The sequence below is a fragment of the Canis aureus genome, chromosome 23 (genome assembly GCF_053574225.1).
Source record: "Canis aureus isolate CA01 chromosome 23, VMU_Caureus_v.1.0, whole genome shotgun sequence".
Classification (NCBI taxonomy): domain Eukaryota; kingdom Metazoa; phylum Chordata; class Mammalia; order Carnivora; family Canidae; genus Canis; species Canis aureus.
The window spans coordinates 24,952,225-24,968,834 of NC_135633.1; the positions used below are offsets into that span (position 1 = coordinate 24,952,225).

The 16,610-nt window shown below is 38.5% G+C and overlaps 2 protein-coding genes across 2 annotated transcripts in view; one reads left to right on the forward strand and one right to left on the reverse strand.

Moving 5' to 3' along the window:
• Positions 1-309: 309 nt before the first annotated feature.
• On the forward strand, positions 310-1,341 carry LOC144294818 (olfactory receptor 52Z1P-like). The gene has a single exon (XM_077866787.1). It carries the CDS (start codon positions 310-312, stop codon positions 1,339-1,341), a length of 1,032 nt encoding a protein of 343 aa, XP_077722913.1.
• Positions 1,342-5,353: 4,012 nt separating this feature from the next.
• The window catches only part of RRM1 (ribonucleotide reductase catalytic subunit M1), a 35,502-nt gene continuing 24,245 nt past the window's right edge, over positions 5,354-16,610 (reverse strand). Inside the window, exons 13-19 of the mRNA XM_077866782.1 lie at positions 15,524-15,673; positions 15,100-15,321; positions 13,097-13,173; positions 10,191-10,326; positions 9,248-9,343; positions 7,987-8,175; positions 5,354-5,978 (exon numbers count right to left, since the gene is read on the reverse strand). Coding sequence (XP_077722908.1) covers positions 5,790-5,978; positions 7,987-8,175; positions 9,248-9,343; positions 10,191-10,326; positions 13,097-13,173; positions 15,100-15,321; positions 15,524-15,673 — 1,059 coding nt within the window. The 3' untranslated portion in view covers positions 5,354-5,789. The remainder of the gene's footprint in view (positions 5,979-7,986; positions 8,176-9,247; positions 9,344-10,190; positions 10,327-13,096; positions 13,174-15,099; positions 15,322-15,523; positions 15,674-16,610) is intronic.

The window sequence follows — 16,610 nt, forward strand, 5'->3', positions numbered from 1 at the left end:
GTTGGTTAAGCATCTGACTCTTGATTTCAGATCAGGTCATGATCTCAAGGTCATGAGATCAAGCTCCAGCATGGAGCCTACTTAAGATTCTCTCTCCCTCTCCATCTGCCCCTCCCCACCACCATGTGCACTCTCTCTCTTAAAAAAAGAAAGAAAGAAAGAAAGAAAGAAAGAAAGAAAGAAAGAAAGAAAGAAAGAAAGAAAGAAAGAAAGAAAGAAAGAAAAGAAAGAAATAGGCTTACTTCCATTGACATTTTGTTCTAACAGCCTCTGATTCCCACTCCTGGGGCCAATTCAGGGCCAAAGCTAATGGGTGAAGATGGAAATACCAGCACCTTCAACATCTCCTACACCAACTTCTTCCTGGTGGGCTTCCCTGGATTCCGAGAGTGGCGACCTCTCCTGGTCCTGCCCCTTACCTTCCTATATGTGACCGTCATCTCAGCCAATGCCCTGGTCATCCACACAGTGGTGGCCCAGCGGAGCCTGCATCAGCCCATGTACATGCTCATCGCCCTGCTCCTGGCTGTCAACATTTGTGCTGCCACTGCCGTGATGCCCAAAATGCTGGAGGGCTTTGTGCATTATGCTAACCCCATATCACTGCACAGCTGCCTAGCCCAGATGTTCTTTATCTACTTCACTCTTCTTCTGGACTACAATCTCCTGCTGGCCATGGCCCTAGACCGCTATGTCGCCATCTGTCACCCACTCCGCTATACTGACCTAATGACCTCTCACCTGCTTGGTGTGCTGGCCATTCTTGCCCTGACACGGAGCCTGGGAGTGGCAGTGCCTTTGGTAGTGCTAACATCACAAGCTCGATTCTGCCGGACAATGGTGATTCCACACTTCACCTGTGAGTACATTGCACTGCTGAGCATAGCTTGTGGAGATTTGACTTTCAACAATAGGTTGGGACTGGCCATGCGGTTGGTCACTGTGACCTTTGATCTTGCCCTGCTAGGGACCTCCTACACCCGCATCATTTATGCTGCCTTTCGGATCTCTTCTGGGGGAGCCCGAGCTAAGGCCTTGCACACATGTGGCTCCCACTTACTAGTCATCCTCACTATCTACCTCTCTGGTCTCTCCACTTCCATTGTTTTCCGGGTAGCCAAGACTGTGTCTCAGGATGTCCAGAACCTGCTCAGTGCCATCTACTTGCTGCTCCCAGGCACCTTGAATCCTGTCATTTATGGGGTGAGGACCAGGGAGATCCGGCAACATGTGGAAAAGATGCTCTTTAGCAAGATATCAGCCCAGGAAGTTGGGGAGAAGCCAGAGAGAATGCAAAATATGAGGGGAAATTGCCAGGGTGAGAGGACTTTATCAACTTGAGAAGTTGGGGCTATGACCTCTGAGAATAAGAAGCAGGCATTACTGAGGGACAGGCTGAAATGATGAGATTATGGGCTCAACAGCAGGTCCACTGTTGGCCAATTACTGCTTTTTAAATTTTTAGAGTGCTAGTTTAATTTCCATTCCAATAATAAAATTTATTTTTTTAAGATTTTATTTATTTGAGAGAGAGAGAGAAAGAGAGCATGAGCACAAAGGCAGAGGGAGAGAAAGAAGCAGATCTCCCAGCTGAGCAGGGAGTCCAACATGGGGCTCGATCTGAGGGCCCTGAAATCATGACTGGAGCTGAAGGCAGATGCTTAACCAACTGAGCAACCCAGGTGCCCCTATCTTTCTTAACTTTTGATAGATTTTTTTACATTTTTATTTTAAAGAAGTGGGGGAAGAGAAAGCACAGGGGGATGGGTAGAGGGAGAGAATCGCAAACAGATTACACACTGAGCCCAATGTGGAGCTCAATTATATTGAGATCTGAGATCATGACCTGGGCTGAAATCAAGAGTCAGAAGCTTAACCAACTGAGCCACCCAAGCGCCTCATTACCTATTTATCTTTCTCCTTAGTTTCGTTCTCCCCTTCCCCCTAAGAAAGCCCCATTAATATCTGGATGTATAGAACCCCACTGGAAGTCAAAGCAAATCATACAGACCATGAACCACTCTGAACATCCAGTCTGGAACAAACAAGCCAGGCCCTTCCCTGGGGCCCAGTCTCTCCCAAATACAGCCCAAGCCCAGTCTAACCAAATATACAGGTCAGCCTTGCAGTTTATAGTCTAACCCAAGCACATGGGTTGGCTTCCAGAACCAAATTCGTCCCAAACACGGGTGAGGCCCCAGCCCTGATATCCCCAATCTGACACAGGCACACAGGTCAGGCCAACCCCAAGTATCCAACTAGCCTACAGAAACAGTTCAGGTGCTGGCTAGGGCCAGTCTGACACTCAGACCAGGTCTTCTGGGACCCAGTCTGATCCAAAGACCAAACTAGATCAATATGGTACCAAACCCATAGGTTAGGCCACTCTTCTTATGGTAGCCAGTGTGAGCTATCTAAAAGTTACTTCCTATTTAAGACTTCCACAACTCTGTCAATAGAATAGAATATCCTTCTGGAACTTCCCAAAAAAGGGCTATCAAGTTTGATAGCCTATGATGCCTGCATACTAAGCAGAACCATGTGTAAACCAGCAGCCCTAGTTTTCTCTTCTTCTGTTTACTGATCATAGGAAGCTCCCCATGAAGCCACAGGTGCAGGCTGGGAGAGGTTTAGTGGGAGTGAGGACCATGGGCATTTGGGGGCACTTCAATAACTTACTTGTACTTCCAGGGCTTCTTGTATATACCACTTCAGTGTGTGTATCATTTGATGATGGAATACTGCTGTGCATGCCTAACTTTATGGCTTGGTGAGTCAAATAGCACCCAGTTCATGATGGGCAGATCAGGTTGCTTAGTGGCCCATGGTTAAGCATTCAGTCTCTATGAAGGCTGAGCAGCAAGCCAAAAGATATTTCTCAAAAAGTGTGTAGTTATCAACAGAGGATGGCAGGGCTTTGCTCAAAATCCTAAGAGCCCAGGGCACCTAGGTGGCTCCATGGTTGAGCATCTGCCTTTAGCTCAAGTCATGATCCCGGAGTCCTGGGATAGAGTCCCACATCACGCTCACCACAGGGAGCCTGCTTCTCCCTCTGCCTGAGTCTCTGCCTGTCTCTGTGTCTCTCATGAATCAATAAATAAAATCTTAAAAAAAAAAAATCCTAAGAGGCTGCAGAGGCTCCAAATAGCATCCCCTATCGCAACTGCCACTTCAGCCCCCTAGACATGCTAGATCGTATAGCCCAAGTGGCAGAGCAGCTTGCATGGCAGCCTAGGCCTGTTCCAGTCTTCTCTGTTTCTGGTCCCACTCAAAACTAATAGCTTTTCGGGTCATTTGGTTAAGCCAGAGTAGCACACCCAAATGAGGAACATGTTGCCATGCTGCCTCCAAAATCCAAAGAGGCCCACTAGGCATTGTGCCTATCTTTTGGTTTTAAGAGGAGCCAGATGCAACAATTTATCTTCCACCAAAGAAGGAATATCTCAACATGTCTTATACCATTGGACTCCTAGAAATTTCACTGAGATAGAAGGCCCCTGAATTTTTGTCAGATTTATTGTCCACTTTCTGACACACAATTATTTTACCAGTAAGTCTAGAGTAGTTGTTACTTCTTAGGTCCAATCAGCAGTAGGCCCAATCAACATGTCATCAATGTACTGGAGCGATGTGATATACTGTGGAAAAGGTGATCAAGTGGATAGAACTGGAGGGTATTATGCTGAGTGAAATAAGTCAATCGGAGAAGGACAAACATTATATGGTCTCATTCATTTGGGGAATATAAAAAATAGTGAAAAGGAATAAAGGGGAAAGGAGAGAAAATGAGTGGGAAATATCAGAGAGGGAGACAGAACATGAGAGACTCCTAACTCTGGGAAACGAACAAGGGGTAGTGGAAAGAGAGGTGGGCGGGGGGTTGGGGTGACTGGGTGACAGGCACTGAGGGGGGCACTTGATGGGATGAGCACTGGATGTTATTCTATATGTTGGCAAATTGAACTCCAACAACAACAACAAAAATAAAAATAAAAGAGTAAACTTCCAAAATCAAAAAAAAAAAAAAAAAAAAGGGCCAAAGGAAAACATGGACAAACAAGTAAAGGGAATCAGAAAAACAATGTATTAAAATCAGAATATTTATAGATATTCTGATAGGAATTGTTCAAGGGAAACAATAGGAATTTTAGAGCTGAAAATGACGAGATAAAAACTTCACTAAAGGGGCTCAAAAGATGTGAGCATGAAGAAGAATCAATGACCATGATTATAGGACAGTTGGAATTACTGAGTCTAAGGAACAGAAAAAGAATCAAGAAAAGTGAATGAACTCTAAGAGACTGTGGGAAACAAGCAGTGGAACAAAAGGTACATTATGGAAGTCCCAGAACGAAAAGAAAGAGAAAGGGGCAAAAAGATTATCTGAAGAAATAATGGCTAAAAACGTCCCAAATTTAATGAAAGGTGTGAAGCTACTGATCCAAGTAGTCCAATGATCAAGGTGGATAAACTCAGGGATCCACACCAAGATACATAAAAATCAAACTGTCAAAAGCCATTAGTTGGCTATTATAAAAAATACAAAAAACTAGCAAGTGTTGGCAAAGATGTGGAGTAACTGGAACTCCCATGCACAACTGGTAGGAATGCCAAATGGTGCAGCTCCAATAGAAAAGTCTGGCAGTTCCTCAAAAAGTTAAACATAGAATTATATAGTCCCACAATTCCACTTCTAGGTACAAACCCCTCAAAATTGAAAACAGTAATCCAAATAGATACTTATGCATCAATGTTCATAGCAGCAGTATTCACAATCGCCAAAAGGTGGGAATAACCCCAATGTCCATTAAAAAATGAATGGGTAGACAAATGTGACATACAGTGGAATATTACTCAGCCTTTAAGAGGAATTAAATTCTGCTATATGCTACATGAACCATGAAAACATGCTTTGTGAAGAAAGCCAGACACAAAAGGTCACATATTATAGTATCCCATTTATATGAGATACCTAGAATAAGTAACTTCAAAGACAAAGTAAAACAGAGGTTACCAGGGATTAAGAGAAGGAGATGAGGAATTACTGCTTTAGTTTATGTTTGGGATGATAAAAAATTTCTGGAAATAGGTAGTAGTGGTATAGTTGTATATTATATATGTACTCAGTGGCACTAAATTATATGCTTTTTAAAGTGGGTAAAACAGTAACATTTATGTTAAGTATATTTTACCACAATAAAAAGAGGAAATAGGCATATGTTAAGATCAGAATTCAACACAGAATCTAAGTAATTTTTTTTTAAATTTCTTCCCTGAACTCTCAAAGAACAGAAATTTTTTTTTCCAAATTTGACCTTTGTATGAAAATAAATGACAAATTTGGTCTCACACAATCACTTAGAAATGTTTATTTCAGAATGACCTATAGGACCTTATCCAGAGAAAGGTCCTATCAGCACTTCTCACAGGTTAGGACTCAGTTTTGCGTCTATGGACTCACCAGTCAAAGCAGCAAAACCATGTCTCCTTATGAAAACTGAGGTCACCAGAAAAGGGGTGCCAGGTGGGCAATGAAACCCTATTCAATCATTCCTTATTTGCAAGGTGACTTGTTTTGCACTCCTAAAACTTCTACTTTGATTCCCAAAATACCAATTTTTAAAATCAATACTTTCACACTATATAGAAACAGTACTTTAAATTGACTGATCCTTTTGCTGCAATGAGATCCAGCAAAGCCTTAGCACTTCAAACAAACCTACAATGCCTATCTATGCTCAAGAAGTAGTTTGTCTGTGAAGAAGTGCTGGTCTCTTCTAAGCCTTTCCTCAGGACCCACACATCAGACACTCCTCTCTATTCTCCAAAGAGCACACCATGGCTGCTGTGTTCCTTTCCTTCTCTTCTTCTTCTTTTGTTGCCTTCTCCTTATCTTTCAGCTTCTCCTTATTTAGAGTGAACTGGATTGGATTTGCTGCTGGTCGTGTCCTTAAGTAATACATCCCAGTCTTCAAACCCTACAAGGAAGCAAATACAACTATCAGAAATTGTAAGAATACAAAACAAAAAAAATTGTAAGAACACTAGACATTCAAGACCAATGTTTAAAATACATTTCCATAAACCACGTCAGAATGTTTTCTAAACTTGAAATTCCAACTCCTCTAGGAAGCCTTCTCAAAAATGCTTAAAGGAAGAGTCAAACAGTATTCCAAAGGCAAGGAAAACAAAGGCAAAAATGAACTATTGAGACTTCATCAGGATAAAAAGCTTTTGCACAGCAAAGAAAACAGTCAACAAAACCAAAAGACAACTAATAGAATGAAAGAAGATATTTGTAAATGTCTTCTCAGATAAAAGGCTATATTATATACCACTTCACACTGGTCAAAATGGCTAAAATTAACAAATCAGGAAACAACAGATTTTAGCAAGGATGAGGAGAAAGTGGAGCCTTCTTATACTTTTGGTGGGAATGCCAGCTTGTGCAGTCACTCTGGAAATAGTATGGAAGTTACTCAAAAAGTTGAAAAGAGCTACCCTACAACCCAGCAATTGCACTACTAGGTATTTTCCCTAAAGATACAAATGGAGTGATCTGAAGGGGCACCTGCACGGCAATGTTTATAGCAGCAATGTCCACAATAGCCAAATTATGAAAAAGCCCATATGTCCATCAACAGATGAATGGATACACACACACACACACACACACACACACTGGAATAGTACTCAGCCATCAAAAAAATATGAAATCCTGCCATTTGCAACAACATGGATGGAACTAGAGTGCATTATGCTAAGTGAAATAAATTAATCAGAGAAAGACAATTATATGACCTGACTCATATATGTGGAATTTAAGAAACAGCACAGAGGATCATAGAAGAAAGGAGGGAAAAATATAACAAGATGAAATCAGAAAAGGAAACAAACCATAAGAGACTCTTCATCACAGGAAACAAACTGAGGTTTGCCAGAGAGGAGGCGGGTGAGAGGATAGGGTTACTAGATGATGGAGGGCATATGATGTAATGAGTGCTGGGTATTATATAAGAGTGATGAATCACTGATCTTTATCTCTGAAATTAATAGTATACTATATGTTAATTAATTGAATTTAAACTTTTTTAAAAGTCCACTCTTCCTTAAAAAAGAAAAAAAAAAGAGACAGTATATTACACTCCTTTTATCCCTAAAAAAGCTTACCTCTTTGGAAATGTCAAATATTTTTGTTCTCTAGGTTTTGTATTATGTGTATGACTTCCAAGTTTGCCTATGACAACATGTCTGCTTTTTAACTATTTAGGGAGCTAGACTGCGTCTCTATAAAGAACAGATGATGACTATTTCAAGGATAAAGATCATCATATCTTCTATTTGGTATCCTCAGTCTTAGTACACAGGATGTATTCAATAAATGTCTCTTAAATTAAAAAAATATATATACATCTATATAAATACCCAGCAGACTGCCAGGTAAAAAAGGATAGAATACAGGATTATAGGACTTTACAGCTGGCAATGCCAAGGTAGGTAACTGGCATTTATACTGTAGATAGTTAAAGTGGGGAAACAATGGATGTTTTTGAATAGTGGGTTGATAGGCATAAAGTTTTACTTTAGAAATGATAGCAGTGCACAAGACAGCCTGGAGCAGATACCAGAAACAGGGAGATCAGTTAAGAAATTAAGAATAATGGCAATGGAACAGGAAGAAAGATATTCAAGAAATAGTAGAAAGGAACAACCACCACAACTTAGTGAGTAATTGTATGGAGAATAAGGGGAGAAGTGTAGGTAACTCCAAGGTTTCAAACCTAAGAATGAAATAATCCCAAAAGAAACAAGGATATCCAAAGTGAGCCCCTGATCTGGTACAAAAACCATGATTTGGTTTTAACATACTGGATTTGAAGTGGAAGAACTGCTAGATGGCAATATTAAGTAGCTAGAATACAAAACTGTTCCAATTCCAAAATATCCCAAGCAGGCAACAAGTCCTCCTTGATTTCCTCTACCAACCTGCTTCCAGCCATAGAAGTGCATACTGGTGAGTTTGCCATAGTTAGGCTCAGCAATGTGGATGTTCAAAGACTGGCTTTGATCAATGAAAGCGCCTCTTTCAGCTGCCATCTTAAGAACGATTTTCTGGGAAATTTCCCACACAGTCTTATAAAGTTGCTTCAGGTCATCAGGGATTTCTGGAATGCTCTGAAGAAGGAAAACCAAATGTTTATCACAGTCTGGCTGAAGAAATCAGTATAATTAACATAATTAACGACACAAGGGTCTGGCCTTAATTCTTCCTGCCAGATCTGACCATACCATTCAGTATCATATAATATGATCCTTATCAAGTTTCCCAAGACTGCTCACCTCTGCCTTGGAATGACCAACAAAACCTCATTTAACCAACAAAGTATCTGGCTGGTGGTAATGATTTAAGATCCATTTCTATTTGGATTATAGTCAAAACATTCATTGTTTTAGAGGTACTTAATAAAAGATGGAGCTAAGCAGCAACAAATGATCCTTGAGTTTTACAGAAAACACAAGTAATCAGGACTGTAACTCACAAGTAGAAAATCAATGGAAGCAATGAAACGAACCTGTTTCGGAGTCAATAGAAATAATGTTTTCTTAGGTCTAGGGTTAATATGCCATCAAAACATACAAACTAGCTAATGCTACAATTTCTGTCAGCAAATATAGAAATGTTAGAGAAATCCTTCTCTGTTTTGCCAAGGAAACAAATGTTTAGACAGAGGGCTCCATCTACATATAAATACTTCTTGATTCTCTGCTGCAAATATTCTATTGTTAAACAATATCTGTGGCTCTGTTTTTCGGACTTTGAGTCTTCAGTCTCCACTTTTGCTTTTTAATTAAGTTTAACTTTCTAATTTCACACTTTATATCAGTGTTCCCCCAAACTTTGATGCATTTTGGAATGACCTAGGGCATCTTTAAAAAATAGTAATGCCTGGCTCCCATTTCCAGACATTCTAATTTAATTGTTTGGGAGTACAACCTAAGCTTCAAAATTTTTAAAGCTCCCACTGATTCTAAAGTACAGAGAAGTTGGAAACTACGCTTTATATTATTGCACAAACAAGACAGTAAAAGCCTAGCTATGTGAAGATGTATATAATCCTAGCACAACAATGCAAAGGTGAACATAGCCTAAATGATCACAGTGAATAACCTTTCTCTCTACTGCATGGGATAAGTGAGAAGGTACCAATGTAGCTTCTAAAGAACACACATGATTTTCATTCTGTACCTGGATAGAACCATTGCATGCAATAATCTGATTTTTCATCTCTTCATTCCACAAGCCCCGCTCAGTAAGATCCTTTAGTAAGTGAGGATTCACAATCTGAATAAAAAACCAAGATGTCAAGGAATAAATAAGAATGACAGGGCCTAAATAGGATCACAGGCTTGGAGCTTAAAGTAAATAAGATCACTGAAGAAGTATTTAACATTAGATTAGTCGGTAAATTCTCTATCTTGTAAGACTGAGAGGCCCATCCTACCAATCAAAAGTTATATTCCTTTAAAATCTTGATCTGTAATTCAAGAAACATAATATTTGCAAAAGTAAAAAGAACTAGCATTGCCTAAAATGGGTAAATCTATGGGGATTAATTCCCCCTCCCCCAAGTAAGGATACAATAAATAGTTAAGAAAAATTAGTAATGTATCCACTCCAAACTTAAAGAAATTTATTTCAGATCTGGAAATTCACAAATAAAAATCTTTTAAATTAGTAGTTCTTAACCCTAGTTGCACATTAGAATTATCTGGGAACATTAAAAAACACTGGTCCTATCCACCAGAAATTCTAATTTGTAAACAAGGCTGAAAACAATTGTCATGGTTCCATATACTTTTTGCTTCTATATACATGTTGAGTTATTATCGACTTAAACATCTGAAGTTACAGTGCATATAATTATGATTACATAATGGTTAAATATGTGAACTCTAATATCAAGAAGTTACTTTTCTACCCAACCTCCAATCATTTATTCTTTTCACAGATATTTATTGAATGTCTATTATCAAATAACACAGAATAATATTGGAGATGAAGATGACTCACTGTATCAAAGCTTTGCACCCATACTAAGCAAAAGAGACATACCAAACATGAGTTGGCATTTACTCCTAACATCACGCTTTTGCAAGATCTCCTGTAGGTCCAGTCGTAATCTTCTCACCTGAAATTCTCCTGATAAGACTCTTCGAGTATAGATGTTGCTGGTATAAGGTTCAATGGACTCATTATTTCCCAGAATCTGAGCAGTTGAAGCAGTAGGCATTGGGGCAATAAGTAAACTGTTTCTTACACCATACCTAAAGAAAAGGAGATTATTAGGTGTTGGTACTAAAGCTATAATCTGCCAGGAAGGTAGCTAGTTAAGTCACTGGGGTAAATGCAGATGCTGTGAGTGACATAATACATGCATTAGACTCACATAATGACTTGAATTTAACCGCTATAGAGACGCAACTTCACAGTATGGATGATATAGCTCACCCGTCTCCTAAACTCCTAAACAAAATTAGCACAATTTTACTGCTGGCGATTCTTATCACACTATGACTTATTAGCACTTGATACACTAGCTTCCCCAAGGAAATAACCAAATGGCTGTTGAAGAGTCCTAATCAGGGTACATTCATTCAATCCTCATTGTTTTCTAAGTGCTCATTTGATCACTGTGCTAAGCCCTTTCAGGAAACATAATGATGTGAAAGTGGTCAGAATCGGACATGTCACCAAAATTCTCCAAAGGGAAAAATTATGCTCAAAGTATATTCCTGACTTCTATTACTTCTTCAATCATAAGTTCCTAGAGAGGAAGGTTAACATCTTTTGACTCTACTCACTGACAAAGAACGTGCTTAGGGAAGAATATACTATCTGAACACTGAGAAATCTTCAAACTGCTCTTAGCTCATCCTTCAAAGCTCAGCCTAAGAGATGACCACTCTAGGAACATCTTCCTGACCAGGTAGACAATATTAAAAATAAGTACTAGTTATAAATATTTCTCCTGCAAACATTTTCTATGACCTGTACCTTTATATATATACTTTACCTATACTTCATGTCTTACCTTACTTAGTCTTAAGTTTCTCAAACATAGAGTTTATCTTTCTTATATTCTATACCTCTGGATTTATACAGTACTTAGCTTAAAGCTTCATATCCTAATGGAATCTATACAACTGAGATCTTAATCTCACTTTCTCACTTTCTAGTTTTGAGGCATCAAGCAAACGATCAACTCACTTCATGTCTTTCTTCCTCAGTAAAATGGACAGTGATTTCCTGTCCAAAGAAAGGAAAATGTTTTGAAAAGTCATCTATACAGGACATACCAAACTATGGAATGCTCTCTAACCATTAAAAGCATTAGGTAGATCTGCATGTACTAGGAAGAAAAGATGGCCAAAATAAATCACTAAAAGTCTTAGAATATGTCAAGTTTGATCACAGTTTTAAAACAAAACTGTGCATCTCTAAATGTACTGAAAAAGGTCTAGAAAATGTTTATTTCTAGGAAAAGGAATAAGTTGGCTTATGTTTTGTAGAACAAGTAGTTGGCACAAGAGGATTAAAAAGAACTTTCACCTTCTGTTTTATTTCCATATTTGAACTTTGTTATTCATGTATTAATTGTGAAATGCTAAAAAGTTATGTATAGAAAAATATCTATACAGTATTTGGAAAAAAAATAAAATACAGGTCTTTTTGTAAAAGTTGAATTTGTATGTAAATATACACATTCAGAAGAAATTCTGAAAAATGAAAGACAAAGATATAAACAGGTTTTTAGGAGGAGGTCGTACTGGGATAATTTTCATTTTTCTCCCTTTCACACATACATTTTCCTAGTTTAAAACATTTTTTTCCTAGTAATAAAACAATTTAAAGGCAAATAAACAAATTTAAGACAAAAAGCAACTGCTTCCTCCTGTACACATCACTTTGGATATGCATTAACCCAGAGAGGATAGGCTCATGAAGAAAGTAAAAACAATTTGTTTTATTATTCACTAAGCAAAACATTTTCCCACCTTTAAACCTTTTATGTTTATTAATTTGAAAAGCCTTAACAACCTCAAGATTTACATTTTTCTACCACACAATTTAATACATTAAACTCCAAAAGCTCTTCCAAAATCCTTAACTTACTCCTAGGACAATCAATTCAGCAAAAGTCATTTAGGAGCCCAGTAGAGTTAAGCAACAAATAAAAGTGAAAAACATATAAAAAGCAAGCACACTTGGAAATATGAAAGTTTAATGAGAAAAAGAATTGCTTCATCCAGGTAGTTAAACCCCTAAAACATAACCAGCTAACAATAGTACCTACCATTTATGAGGGTGGGCGGATGGGGGAACTAGGAGGGCACTTGATGATGAGCACTGGGTGTTACACTGTTTGTTGGCAAATTGAATTTAAATAAAATATTTTTTTAAAAATGCTTTCATTGTACCAAGCAATTTGTAGGTTACTGTTCATACATTTATCTTACAAAGTATTTTTACAGAAATAGTCCTGTAAGACGTGGTCTATGTATACAATGGAATATTACTCAGTCATTAGAAACAAATACCTACCATTTGCTTCGACATGGATGGAATTGGAGGGTATTATGCTGAGTGAAATAAGTCAATCAGAGAAGGACAAACATTATATGGTCTCATTCATTTGGGGAATATAAAAAATAGTGAAAGGGAATAAAGGGGAAAGGAGAAAAAATGAGTGGGAAATATCAGAAAGGGAGACAGAACATGAAAGACTCCTAACTCTGGGAAACGAACTAGGGGTGGTGGAAGGGGAGGTGGGTGGGGGGTGGGGGTGACTGGGTGGCGGGCACTGAGGGGGGCACTTGACGGGATGAGCACTGCATGTTATTCTATATGTTGGCAAATTGAACACCAATAAAAAATAAATTTATAAAAAAAATAGTTCTGTAGATAGGTCATTTTAGCCCCATTTGAAAGAGAAAAAATGAGTTTCAGAAGTTTAAATAACATGCCTAATTTCTGAAAGCCAGAATGAGAACCAACCCTCCTTACTTCAAAGCTACCTTACATCTCTTTGCTTACTTTGCAATCTTTTCCTTGAGAAGTTTCCAGTCCCATAGTTCTGTGGGAGTAACATTCCACATATCATACTGAAGGATCTAGAGAACAAACAATGCAAATTTATGATAAATCACTCTATAACAATTTGAAACCATAACAAAAACCAAATGACTATCTGCCATGCCCCACAACCCAACAAATGTCTTCTAGTAGAACTGTCCAAAGGTCCAAAGATTTCCCTGGACAAACTTTCATGCAGTCATATTGATCAAAAGCAGGCTAAGAAAACTGGTAAAGGCTTAGCTTTTCCCCAAATCCCTGCTGTGAGCCCTCAGAAGATCCGTATTATATCTACAAATCAGGAAATCCCAATATTCATGTAAGTATGTTGTTGAGATGCATTCTCTTTTTGTACAGTAAAAATTCCATCTTTCTTAGTTGCCTTGATTGATTTATTTAGTTATTAAATACCTGTTTTCAAACTACTAGTTATCAGATTTCCTAAATATCAGCAGGAACACCAGGACTAAAAATAACATAATATTTTATTTTATACTGAAGAGACTCATACTACCAATAATGAAGGCAGTGTGGGAAGCAGATTCTAAGACAGTTTCCAAGTTTTGACTCCCTGGTGCCAGGACATGTACAATGTCCTCCTGAGTGTGGACAAGAACTGGGAAATGTGGTGGATGTCACTCACATAATTATGGCAAAGGTGAAAAGTTTATGCAAGTGTAATTAACATTACTTATCAATTAATTTTGATTAAAGAAAAGAAAGATTATCCTGGGTAGACCTCACATATCAGATGAAAACCCTCAGAAGAGCAATTGGGCTGGGGCCTTCCTGAAATGAGAGATTCTCCCTCCTACTGGCTTTGAAGAAGCACAATGTCATGGGTTCTACAAGTACAAATGAATTCTGTCAACAACCAGATGAGCTTCAAAAAGGACTCTGATCTCAAGAGGAGACCATAGTCCTATCAACAGCTTTAGTATAACCTTGTGAGACCCTAAGAAAACCCAGCTAGGCAAGCTTGCATCCTTGACTCAAGAGAATAGAGATAATGTATGTTGTTTTAATCTAACTAAATTTAGCAAAAGAAAACTAATATAGTTAGTATTCTTCTTAAGTCACTTTTACCAATGACTAGTTCTAAATAAAACATTAAAATAAAGGAGTGTCTGGCTGGCTCAGTGGGTGAAGCATGCAACTCTTGATCTCAGAGTTGTAAGTTCAAGCTCCATGTTAGGTGTAGAGATTACTTAAAAATATAATCTTGGGGCAACTGGGTGGCTCAGTCAGTTAAGCATCTGCCTTTGGCTCAGGTCATGATCCTGGGGTCCTGGAATCGAGCCCCACATGGGGCTCTCTGCTCAGAAGGGAGTTTGCTTCTCCCTCTCTCTCTGGCTCTTCCCTCAGCTTGTTCTCTCTTTCTCTCTCAAATAAATAAATAAATCTAAAAATAAATAATACAATAAAATAAAATCTTAAAAAAAAACATTAAAATAGAGTATCCTTTTTACTCTAGAGAGCAAAAGTACCATATTAGTTTCTTATGGCTGGTATAACAAATCACCATAAATTTGGCAGCTTAAAATAACTAAAATTTATTCTCTCATAGTTCTGGAAGCCAGAAGCCCAAAATGAACATGTTGGCAGGGCCACACTCCCTCCACAGGCTCTAGAGGAGATTCTGTTCTTTGGCTCTTTCAGTTCTAGTGGCTACTGGCATTCTTGGGTTCTAGATGCATCACTCCCACCTCTGCCTCCATGGTCATGTTGCCTCCTCCTCTTCTGTCTCTCACAAGGACTACTGTCACTGGATTTATGGCCCACTGGGGTAATCCAGGATAATCTCATTTCAAAATCCTTAATTACATCTGCAAAGACCCTTTTTAAATCCAAAAAAGTAACATTCATAGGTTCCAGAGATTAGGATGCGAATATCTTTTTGAAGACTACCATTCAGCCAACTATAGGAACTCACAGGCAAAAAGAAATTTCATCCATATACTTACTCCTCTGCTGACTGGAGAACCTTCATAGGTTTCATATGGCCCATGCTCCTTGGCCAGGTCACAGCTGGCCTCCAAGGCTCCATAATAAATGGTTTCAAAGATTTGCTTATTCAGTAGCTGGGCTTCTGGACTCTCAAAAGGATACCTCATCAGAATAAAAGCATCTGCCAGACCTTGTACCCCAATTCCAATGGGGCGATGGCGTTTATTTGATAAGCATGCCTTTGTGCCAGGAGATTTAAAGAAGGAGACATTATTGAACAGGAGAGGCAACAATCTGTACCAAATAATAACATGCTCTCTTTTTATCTGTTTTCTCACATCATTCCAATGATAGCCATTTAAATGATGACTGGCAGACCATTATAAACTCCCTCCAACTTAATTTCAATAATTACCAAGAAGCAAAGACCTCTATTCATACCTCTGGGACAGGGTAATAGTTAATATCAATAATTTTATTCAAGTTTCGGACAATGACTTTGGTGACTTCAGCCAGCTTCTTAAAATCGTATGTGTGTTCTGATGTAACATACATATTCAGGGCCAGGGAAGCCAAGTTACAGACTGCAACCTGGAATGCAATGAAAATGGGTCAAGAATCACACAATTTTTATTTCTTCCCCCTGTGTCAATGACATCATGTAAGCCTCTAACACTATAAAATTTTTATCTTTATCTTCAACCTCTTCATAATTCATTTCTAAATCCCAGTACCTATTCACATGTGAGTTGTAACATGGACCAGTGAAATAGATAAGACAGAGAATCTGTGTTCCATAGTCCAGACATACCTCCCATCGTGCTATAATTTCTTACGTGTATCTGTCTGTCAGTAGATGTGTGCTGTCCAATACAGTAGCCACTAGTCATATATAGTTATTTAAAAAAAATTAAAAATTCAGTTTCTCAGTTGCACTAGTCATGTGCTCAGTAACTACCAGATACATTTCCATCACTGTAAAAAGGTCTTCCAAATTATACAATCCTCCCTTACTCTCACTGAGATTCTGATAAGCCCCTAACAACAGGGGATCCAAGTTTGTGAATTTTAAAAAAGCTCTTCAGGTGATTTTCCACTACACTACACTAGGTGGTAAACTTTTTCAGGAAAGAATTGTATTTAATTTACCCTTATATTTTTTAGTACTAGTATCACATCTGGTATATAAAAAATGCTTAATAATGTTAAATGAATACACTTTCTTTTTCATTTTGATTATGACTATCCTAACCCACAATCTCAACTCCTCTCAACTAGACTCTCTCATGCTCATCGTACCTACTCAATTCTGCACGTTATGCATGTTTAAAGCACAGCTCAGACTACACAAGTCTAATGAATGCAAGGGAGAGAAATAAGGCAGGAAAAGACAAAAGGGTTCTAGGAATAAGGACAGAAGGAGTGCCATTTTTAAACAGAGTTGACAAGAAAGACCTCACTGAGAATGAGACATACGAACAATGAAATGGAAAGCTAGGGGCAGCCGGGGTGGCTCAGCGGTTTAGTG